Below are 11,498 nucleotides of genomic sequence, written 5' to 3'. Positions count from 1 at the left end.
TCAAATGAGCCATTTTAATCTAGATTAATCTAGATTAATCTTGGAATTAATCTAGATTAATCTAGATTAAAAAAATTAATCTATGCCCACCACTAATTTTTTTTAATATTCAGTATTGATGTTTGATGTCTCTTCTTGTCTTGCAGACAGTTAAAACACACAGTCCGCACTTTGTGGCTCTTCACTGTCAGGAAGTTGGTGGGAAGAATTATGAAGCGTCCATGATGCACGTGGACAGTTTCATCAAGTAAGTCCTAATATCCTCCTGCCTGCTCATTGGCTCATTCAGATGTGATGTAATCCATCCCATTAGTGTTCACTGTTCAATCATGCTTCAGATCATATCATGTAAATTATTTGCATATCAAATTAAACAAATTTTGAAATGTTTATCTGTAAAATGAATGATGTTATATAATTCAGACATGTAATTTTGCTGTCAGTGAGTCATTATTACTGTACAAAACAAACCACGACAGCCGATTCTCCAGAGAACACCAGCAGATACCACGGTAATCTTTACATGCGTGTTAAATTTGTGTTTATTTCTGGTGTCAGGGATCTTCTGTCCAGTGATGCCATGAGTGGCTTCACCAGAGCTCGTGTGTATCTCGACAAGAACTACAAATCCCAGGAGCATTTCACGGTAAGTTGCATCGCATCTTCTGTCATTCAAACCTTTGCGCTGACCAAACTCCACAGAGATATTCTGTCTGCACCGCTGTCCGTTCTCTTCAGTGACCACACGGGGGCGTCTTTCTGAGCAGGTTTGGTCATTTTAGAACGTGTGTCCAATGTCAGTCCTGGAGGGCCACAGCACTACAGAGTTTAGCTCCAACTTGGCTCAACACACCTGTTTGGAAGTTTCTAGTTTGCTTTGTGAGACCTTGATTAGCTGTTCAGGTGTGTTTGATTAGGGCCTCCAGTACTGACTTTGGACACCCGATGTATGGTCTCAATGCATTTGTCTATCTATGTGGTGTATCTTGTAAAGTATTGGACACACCTGCTCACTCTATGGCAAGCCGAATTAGCTTTTAATCATACTCAGGATATACATTTTTGATATCAACAATTCAATTTTTTACTAGAAAAAATTATAATTCTTGATATCAACAATGACGTCATCACTTGCAGAAATGTGTATTCTTGATATAAAAAAAATGTATTTCAACTAGTAATATGAAGATGATCAAGCCGAAATAGCTTTTTATCATTCTCAGTATATCAATTTTTATATCAACAATCCAATAATTCTTCATATCAAGAATATTATTTCTACTAGTTACATTTACTATTTTTGATATCAGTAATTACATTTTTACTAGTACAAATTTTATTGTTGATATCCAAAATTCATATCCTGAGAATGATTCAAATCTAATGCGGCCTGACATATTCACTCTAGATTTTTGCTGTTTACAATTGTAGTAGAGTGACCAAAACACTGAACACGGTGATTTGCCAGAATTATTTTGTGGTCAAACATTTGTAAATCATCAAAGATCTTTTGTCGTCTTCAGAGCTGCCTAGGGTCATGAGAAGCATTGAATCGTTCAGTTTTAGATGGTTGATTCTGTTTGCTTTTCAGTCGTGTTAAATGCTGTAGAGAACCTGAATTTCTGGTGTCTGAATTGTAAGCTGTAAATTAAACTTGGCCTTGGTTAATGCTTGTTTATTGTGTTTAGTCACAGAGATGACCAATTGCATTGTTATTGAAAAACTTTACAGCAGCGACAACATTTCTGCGATTTGTTACTGCGTGAATTTACCATTTGCACACAATTTCTCTAGGACTGGATTTATAATCTCGGAGTTGTCAAGTTCACATCTTTAGATCAGTTCTGGTTGATCTTCAGAATTTAATTTCAGGATAGCAGCAGTTACCGGCAGTGGCCACGAGGTGGAAGCAGAAGCTCAGTGATAAAAGTCCAGTGAATAGATGAGCAGAAATCACTGGCTTCAATCTTTCTCTAATTGAGCTTAAATGATTAACTGATAATTTGTTAATACACATACATAATTTACATGTGTATTTAAATAATATATTGATATACACATCGACATATCTAACTTTTTAAATGTGCATTAATCAAAGATTTGTTAAGCATGTTTGTTCGAGACTTAAAAAAGTTATTATGACAGATGTCTCAATTTACATTTTCACATTTGACAGACGTGTTCATCTAAAGCCTTTGCCAATCAAGATGCAGATCAGAGTTGTGTTTAATAAAGAGTATTTTGCCGATCACAACATTTGGAGTGTCCGCGACAGTCAATAAATCTCTTAATAGTCTGCTCAGACATCATGCGTGTCATTTACCTGCACGCCGCCCACGTTTGTTTTTCTCCTGTAACTGTTTGTTGTCCGCTCCACCCGTCGATATTCTTGTGGCGTGAGATTTGTTTGCTTCTCTTGTGAAAAACACAGAATATTAGTTTACATATGCGGTGTGCTTATGCAGAGAGATGTGTGTTGTGTTTGTTCGGAGGAATTGAGGAGGATGTTGAGGAAACCCACAACAATTACAGAAACACACGAGCGGACTTTCAAACACATCTGAATGATTGTGTGAATGATTCAGTTTTATCAAAGAGATTCGTTGAAATGAATCTTTGTCTCCGTGAGATGAATAGTTCTGTAGGTCTGTGTGTCCGTTCAGGATTTTGAGTGACAGCAGTGGTTGTTTTATGGCTCTTGTAAAGTATACAGGAGGTAAAATGTCAATTAGAGGAAGCATCGCTGATCATACGAGCCCCCCTCAGTTCACCAGTTCCAGACCATTAATATTTATCATGCCGCTCTGCCCCAGGGCCCAGAGGCTCATGGGTAATGATGTGCACTAATATCCGCCCCTTATTACCTATGCACGTGTGTGTGTATGCGTGTGTGTGTGCTTGTCACAGTGTGTTAAAGCTAACTCGCCCTCGTCTGGCAACACACAATAACTTACTGCTGTGACACTAATTTTTAATTGGAGCCGAAATCCATCAGAGACACATGATAATATTAGAGTAACAGTCCTGTTTCATTCACTGAGGGCTGTTAAAAACCTGCCTCAGGTCTGCAGGCGGAAAACAGGCCGTGGTACTGCTCATGATGAATGTACACATGTGTTAGAGTGACATCAGGTGATGTGTTTTATATCACACACACACACACACACACTCACTCACTCACTCGCTCACACACACACACACACACACACACACACACTCACACACACACACACACACTCATTTCTCTCTTTCTCTCTATTTCTCTCTCTCTCTCTCACACTCTCTCTCTCTCTCTCTCTCTCTCTCTCTCACACTCTCTCTCTCTCTCTCACTCTCTCTCTCTCTCTCTCTCTCTGTGTGTGTGATGATATCTCAGGCTGATGGCTGATAACATTGCTCTGTTGTGTCCCGTCGGGCGGCATTAGAAGTGTCATGTGCTTTAGTCAGACCGCCGATGCCCATGACCCCTCACAAAGAGTAGATACTGACACAGAGATCCATAGAGCCACACAGAGTGTGTGTATGAGTGTGTGTTTGTATTGTCAAGCATGTAAAGAGTTTGGTGCTTCACATCTAGGGACGTGTACCGACACCCCACGAGTATCCGGTATGTAAATCATTTCAGTGCCACGTAAATGTAGACTGTGCCGTCGATTGAGACATCTGTCTGTCTGTTTTTAAAATAATGCACTTCTATGTAGCCAAGAGGTCTCTGTAAATTTAGTTAAACTTTTATTATATATTCAACGCATTTTCTGCCCATATTTAATACAACTATAGCGAGCATGGAGGGTAAACAAGGTAACCTGTAAACACTATAAAACCTTTCTGGCAATGTTAGGGTACATGCTAATTTCACATTCACTTTAATTGTGAATTTGAGTATTTTTGTTACTTAAAAATATTTGTAATTCAACATTTTGTTCTTTAATGTAATCCACTGGTGTTTTGTGGCTCATTTCTAAAAGTATCGGTTTAGGCACTGGTACAGTTTTAAAACTGTCGATGTGGCAACAGTATCGGAAAAAACCCAAACGATACCCAACCCTATTCACATCTCCTGCATCATTTGTGCTGATCCATGAATGATTTCCTGCAATCACGCGTCTCGCTGCGGAATATCATTGAGATTTGTGGCTCTTTTATATTTAAAGTGATTTTAGTTCATCGAAAACCATTCTCACATTCACTGTTTATTCTATCGCACGTTGGTCTAGAATCTGATGTATATTCAGGTCAGTGATAGATTTTTTGGTGATGAATCACACTTTAATTCCTCCTCCAGGCTTTTCTCTAGCGCTGAGACCCTGAACATAACCAGCTTAAAATATTGCAAACTAAATCCCCGGCCTCCTATTTCAATATAGTGTTGTGAGCCACGGAACAGCCCAAAGCTGTTTGAATGGTCCGGATGTTAGTAGAGTCATAATTCTTACACACCATCACTCAAAACACACACACACACACACAGACACACATAGGGATGTGTAGATGTGTGCTGAGCGACAATCGATGAATCTGCCATCAGATGTGAATTATGAGGGGGAGCGGACACGAGGTGCTGGAAAAATGTGCGGTGAAATATATACGCAGTTAATGGATTACATAGATGAGCCGGTGCACCTGCTAGAGGTCTGGAGGCTCTTCTGTGCCCTCACACCAACAACAACACGTATGTGACACGCACTTAACGTGTTTGTGACAAGCACACATGATCCTGCAGGTAAACTTACGCTGCGAGTGTGTGTGTGTGTGTGGTTTCAGTAGATTCAGTTGAATGTAAGGGGTGAGTAAATCACCTGTGTGTGTGTGTGCGGCCCCCCGGCACCCCCGGTCCCGTGTGAGTGTGTGTGTGTGTGTAAGGGCCAGAGTGAAGGTGAAGCTGTCATATCGATCTTTTTAGTGCTAAAATATGAGCCACTTTACTTTGCTCTCCAGCACAGTGATGTGAAAAATAATAACTTGGCCCCAAATTAAAAATATTGATCGCTTAGGAGGTGTTGAGAGCAAATAAACACAGACTGAAGGATTTTACCCCCACTCTCTCTCCCCATCTCTTTCTCTCTCTCTCTCTTTCTCCCTCTCTCTCTCTCTCTCTCCCTCTCTCTCTCTCCCTTTCTCTTTCTCTCTCTCTCTCCCTTTCTCTCTCTCTCTCTCTCTCTCTCTCGCCCTCTCTCTCTCTCTCTCTCTCTCTCTCTCTCTCTCTCTCTCTCTCTCTCCCCGATCTCGCTCTCTTTCTCTCTCTCTCTGTCTCTCTCTCTCTCTCTCTCTCTCTCTCTCTCTCTCTCTCGCCCTCTCTCCCCGATCTCGCTCTCTTTCTCTCTCTCTCTCTCTCTCTCTCTGTCTCTCTCTCTCTCTCTCTCTCTCTCTCTCTCTCTCTCTCTCTCTCTCTCTCTCTCTCTCCCTCTCTCTCTCTCTCTCCCCCTCTCTCTCTCTCTCTCCCTCTCTCTCTCTCTCTCCCCCTCTCTCTCTCTCTCTCCCTCTCTCTCTCTCTCTCTCCCTCTCTCCCTCTCTCTCTCTCTCTCTCTCTCTCTCCCTTTCTCTTTCTCTCTCTCTCTCCCTTTCTCTTTCTCTCTCTCTCTCCCTTTCTCTCTCTCGCCCTCTCTCTCTCTCTCTCTCTCTCTCTCTCTCTCTCTCTCTCTCTCTCCCCGATCTCGCTCTCTCTCTCTCTCTCTCTCGCTCTCTCTCGCCCTCTCTCTCTCTCTCTCTCTCTCTCCCCGATCTCGCTCTCTTTCTCTCTCTCTCTCTCTCTCTCTCTCTCTCAACACCACTCGTTTCCCATCATACCTACTTGCACTGCAAATACAGAGCGTTTGTATGTTTCCACTCTGTTCCAAAATCTTAGAAACTGCATCTATGAAAACATTGGTTTTGTCAAATTCTAAAGCAATGCTGCATGCCCCTTTACAGAAAATTAAATCCCAGAATCCATTGCAAATCAAAGGAGAAAAATCCCCCTCGAATGGTTGAAAGTATTGATGACATAATATATATCTGAGCTTTTTCTATCTTGGTTTGAAGCAACGACAGCTAATAGAAACTTATTTCTTTCTATTGCTCGGATGCTTCAGGAGGCGGCTTTACTCTCTGGAACAGAAATTGTGTTTTATATTCAGGTGGAGTGTTTGTGATGTAATTGTAGGTGAATAATAACGTCACATTTAATGTAAAAGTGCCCCTTGGACTGATATCTTATCGTGCAGCGAAATGTTTAACTCTGCGTGTGAGAAACTCATTGCTCATCATTTTATGCGCATCTGTTTTCCACTTCTTTTATATCCTCATGGTAACAGATGAAGTGCCGGCAGCCCATCAAACGTGTGGGAAAACAATTGGCACAAGGTTCATTTTATTGCGAGCTCCGTGCATTTGTGAGCAGGCGGGAGGTGTCCTCTGCCCACGGCCTGATGGATGTCCTTCCTCTGCCGATGGGAATTAAAATGAGGAGAGGGAAACCCAATCTGGCCTGCCTCGGTTTCCTCAAATTTACATGAACTCACACAAACACACTCACAGATCTGCTGCACTTACAGCGTCTCTTCAGAAGGGAAGAAAATATCAAAACAAGGATTGTGTGGGAACAGATGGTTTGGATTTTTCTTAATAGTTTATTTCAAGACCTTCAAACATTTTTTTTTATTTAGGCATTTGGAAGACGCTTTTATCCAAAGCGACATACATTGCTTTATCCTATACATTTTACATAGGTATTTGCAATCCCCTGGGATCGAACCCACAATCTTGCGTTGTTAACGCAATGCTCTTACCACTGAGCTACAGGAAAGCTTCAAGTGTGACATACAGTAAGAGTAAAAAACAGAGAGAGATAAAGAGAGAGAGTTCTCATCTGATTTAGAGTTATATAAAGTTATAAAGTTAATCAAATCCAATTTGACTCTTTAGTCACTCATCACGTGTGTTGTGTTGTCATATGTTGTATTAGTTTGTATTTTCTGTTCCTGTGGACAGAGTAACCTGTCGTCACCCTCTAAAAGACTTCAGTCTTTAATTACAGCCGGCTGACTTTGCTCACCCTTCATTTGACATCATCTCACGCCGAGCACGTGTGTGTTTGTGTGTGACATGAACACAAACACACACACTCCATCAGTATTATTAATGCGGCTAAAAGCATCTTAATGCTGCAGCCCATCATTAGCTGTGTGTGTGTGTGAGGTCAAAGGTCATGTCATATGTGTGCATGTCTTCATTATCGCTAACTTATTTCGGCTTATGAATTACCGTGACATTCAATATCATCAAATGCATATAAAAAGATCTTAAAGGTACAGTTCACGCAAAAATGACAATTGTGTCATCATGTACTTGCCTCGAGTTGTTCCAAATGTGTATAAATGTCTTTATCCTGATGAACACAGATAAAGATATTTGGAAGAACGCTTGTAACCAAGATCTCAACACCCATTGGCTCCCATAGTAGGACAAAATACTTTATCATTTTTAGTTCTGTTGAACACAAAAGAAGATATTTTGAAGAATGTAGGACAGCAAACGGTTCTGAGGCACTTTTGACTAACATTGTATTTTTTTGTACTATGTGAAAAATCTGTCTGGTTATGAGCATTCTTCCAAATATCTTTCTCTGTGTTCATCAAGTCAAAGACATTTGTACAGATCTGGATCAACTCAAGGGTGAGTAAATGATGACAGAATAGAAGTGTTTCTATCCTCAGTGTAAAATTTATTTATGCAAACAGCGTTTCAATATTGTAGGGAAAAAAACATGAAAACACAAGAAATGAAAGTTAAAGCCACTCAGATTTTTATTTGTATCTTGGTGTTTAGATTTTTCTTTATGAAACCCGTCTACATTTACTGGTTAATGGTTAATTTTTGTAGTTGGTTAGACAAAACGCCTCAGCAAGCGCTTAGCATCTCAGTGGAAACGCCCCCCTCCTTGTTATGTGTTTTGCACAGGTAAACAACACCATATGCTTCTAAAGCTCTCTATTATTTTTCTCTTCTCATGACTCCAAACACTCACACGTTGTGATGTTGCCGTCACACTGCGGTTGACCGTTAGATGCATTGAATCTGATGATGAGCATTGATTTGGAAGTCGGTCTGACGCCCTCCGGCCTCCACGCTGAAGGACTATTAATGAGTGGGACATGAATCAACAGCTCTCTGATGGATCACAGGCGTTCTGGGGAAAGAATCTGATCTCACCCAAAGCCTCAATAGATATTAGCATAACATCAGAGATGCAGCGCTGCTCCTCTGCTAATTAAATACCCCACGGTCACATTTGTTGTTCTTATTTATCCTTTATTGACTGGCATTTAATAATTCATTAAGCCCAAGCGTTTGGGTCTCATTAGAGTGTTTGATGAAGAGCCTGTGAGCACTTCAGCAGATCCCACAGAGACAGGCGGCTGTTCTTCACCATCTGCTGATGTCACGAGCTGTTTAACGTTGTCAATCGTTAATGTTTCTGCTTTAGAGCTTAGCGGGCAAATGCAGCTCACACAGACATTAGAAAGACAGATGTGACACACCAGGAGCTGTGAAACCATCTCACCCGCTTTTAAAACAGCATCTGTAGTGATCACTTAAAAACATGCTGAGTGGCCTTTATCTGCCACCAACACCACCAGATCAGGAAGTGACGTCTGTCTCAGCTGGAAATGACGTGCGTCTCAGCAGGAAGTGACATTTGTCACAGCAGGGAGTGACGTGCGCCTCAGCAGGAAGTTACATCTTTTTTCAGCAGGAAGTGATGTGAGCATCAGCAGGAAGTAACATCTGTCTCAGCAGGAAGTGATGTGTGCATCAGCAGGAAGTTACATGTTTTTCAGCAGGAAGTGACATGTGTCTCAGCAGGAAGTGACGTCTGTCTCAGCAGGAAGTGACATCTGTCTCAGCAGGAAGTGACGTCTGTCTCAGCAGGAAGTGACGTCTGTCTCAGCAGGAAGTGACGTCTGTCTCAGCAGGAAGTGACGTCTGTCTCAGCAGGAAGTGACGTCTGTCTCAGCAGGAAGTGACGTCTGTCTCTGCAGGAAATGACATGCATCTCAGAAGGAAGTGAAATGTGTCTCAGCAGGAAGTGACGTGTGTTTCAGCAGAAAGGGACGTCTGTCTCAGCAGGAAATGACATGCGTCTCAGGAGGAAGTAATAAGTGTTTCAGCAGGATGTTACGTTTCTTCAGTCTAGAGTTGGATAAAGTGTTATGTGTCTCAGAAGGAAATCACGGGTCTCAAAGGTGCAGTGGCAGGTGCTTTAGGAACAAGTGACAGGTGTCTCAGCAGAAAGGGATGTCTGTTTCAACAGGAAATGACAGCGTCTCAGGAGGAAGTGACGTTGCATCTCCGCAAAAAGTGACATATGTCTCAGCAGGAAATGACGTGCGTCTCAGGAGGAAGTGACATTTGTCTCAGCAGGAAATGACGTACGTCTCAGGAGGAAGTAATAAGTGTTTCAGCAGGATGTGACGTTTCTTCAGTCTAGAGTTGGATAAAGTGTTATGTGTCTCAGAAGGAAATCACAGGTCTCTAAGGTGCAGTGGCAGGTGCTTTAGGAACAAGTGACAGGTGTCTCAGAAGGAAGTGACGTTTCTCTGGAGTAGGAGAAAGTGATACGTGTCGCAGGTTTTTCATGATGTCACTCTATGGGTTTTTAAGGAGTCAGTCTGACAGTAAATGCTCATTAGGGAGGAGAAGTCTTTATTAACTTGCTCACATTAAAGCTCTTAACCAGGGAGAGAGGATTACAGGACTGAAGAATGAGCTTGATGTTTCCTTCGTGAGCACACATGTTAATAAATTAATTGATCAATGATTTCTTCATGTGACAGATTTGTGCCGTTGTTTAGCTTTTCAATGGGTTTCACATCAATATAGAAGTCAGCTGATATTCTGTTTAACGGTCTTATTTCTTTATTATTTAAATCAGCTGTTTTCGACGATTGTAGTTTGATATCTCTTAAGTTATAAATATGGGTAAAAGATTTAGAGATTACTAATATTATAGACACGATCACGCACTTCTTTTTATTAGCGTTACATGTTTTCATTTCTTAGCCTTTGTTTTTTTTTACTTTCTGAGTAGAAATCAGCGGTCACATATTCACATTCTTATTTACTGTTGGAATGTTTAACATTTTTATGTAATATCTTTTCTAGTCTGTTTTTGTCAAATAAACACGTGAGTTTTTTTAAACGATCTCATTCCAAACAACACATGTGTTACAGGGTCTGGCAGGTTTGATCAGATTGCTCATGTAAATCAGATTCTGCGAGGTGTTAAGGAGGGTCTTCATCTGTAAAACGTCAATCGGTCGGCCAACTAGAGCATCTATCTGGAGTTAAAATACACACACACACATTGAAGAGCAGTGTCGCCCGCCTCGCCCTCTTGTCATGAGCAAATAATGACATTTAAATCAAACATTAACAGGCTTAATTACTTTGAGATTGTCATTTTAATTTACACTGATATAGTATTGATCACACAGACGGAGATGAAGGCTCTATCCGGAGCGGACGATGTGGAATTAAACTGGGTCCGTGGGGCCTTCGGGGGCTCGTCACGTCCGCGGTCAGCTCCACGGCGGAGGAATGATATTTCCTCCTAATGAACTGGTGCCATGCGCCGGCATGAATCCAGGCCCTGCTGGAGAAGAAGGGAAATAATGGGCTTTGCTGGGTTACTCATTCGCTGCCATGCACCAAATCTCCTGTGATTCATCGGCAGAGCCTCCGTGTTTGCCTGCTTCCTTCGGCCCGCCTGACCTTTTCGCAGTTAAAGTGTATATATGTCCCCCCGCGCACGCCGGGTCCTCCGGGACGGCACTGCACAGGTGCGTTGCGGGGAGGAGGGGCGAGACACACTCGGGGACCCATCAGACACTAATCCACACGTTCTGAAGAGATGAAAGTGCCTGTCTTGTTTTTTTCCTCCCCAGCTCGGGATTCGGGATGTAAGAGAACCGGCCGTCTGTGTGGGGATGTGTCACGTACTTGCGGTTAATGGCAGGGAAAAATCGTTATCTGTAATCCAGGCGATTTCTTGAAAGGTAACGGAAGAACTGATGTGTTTCTTTGCCCTCAGATTGTTAAATTGGTTCAGCGCTAGGTTGGTGACCCTCTGTAGATTTTGCAAAGAGTATGAATAGAAATATAATGTGCAATGAAATGTGTTACGCCGTGTAGACACAATTTCATAAAAAAGCGTGCAAATCATACATCACAGCATCTATGAGGATGGAAACGGGTAAAAGTGGATTGAAATGAGAAACTTGAGGTGCTACAGGTGTTGAATTGTTGTTCTGAAGGCTCTGCGTGTGTTTGTATAAGTGGGTGAGAGGTGAAATCCATATGAACGATGGCTCTTTTGAATGAGCTGCATTTCATCATATTACCTGCGTCAGGACGTCCTGCAGACACTCCTGCGATGAAGACAGCGAGCTGCGTTGTGTTGGCATCTTTTGGTGCATTGTGGGATATGTTCAATACCCATAATGGTCTTGGCACGGCCC

General features: G+C 41.9%; 1 protein-coding gene across 2 annotated transcripts in view; it reads left to right on the top strand.

Annotated features, from left to right (window-relative positions):
* The window catches only part of LOC130431921 (inositol polyphosphate-5-phosphatase A-like), a 105,217-nt gene that overhangs the window by 33,778 nt on the left and 59,941 nt on the right, over nucleotides 1-11,498 (top strand). For both annotated transcript variants that reach the window (XM_056761142.1, XM_056761143.1), the window contains exons 3-4: nucleotides 147-247; nucleotides 559-646. In XM_056761142.1, coding sequence (XP_056617120.1) covers nucleotides 147-247; nucleotides 559-646 — 189 coding nt within the window. The remainder of the gene's footprint in view (nucleotides 1-146; nucleotides 248-558; nucleotides 647-11,498) is intronic.

Source organism: Triplophysa dalaica, chromosome 11 (assembly GCF_015846415.1).
Source record: "Triplophysa dalaica isolate WHDGS20190420 chromosome 11, ASM1584641v1, whole genome shotgun sequence".
NCBI lineage: Eukaryota > Metazoa > Chordata > Actinopteri > Cypriniformes > Nemacheilidae > Triplophysa > Triplophysa dalaica.
The sequence above is the reverse complement of the archived record's forward strand: the minus strand, read 5'-3'. Positions and strand labels throughout refer to the sequence as shown.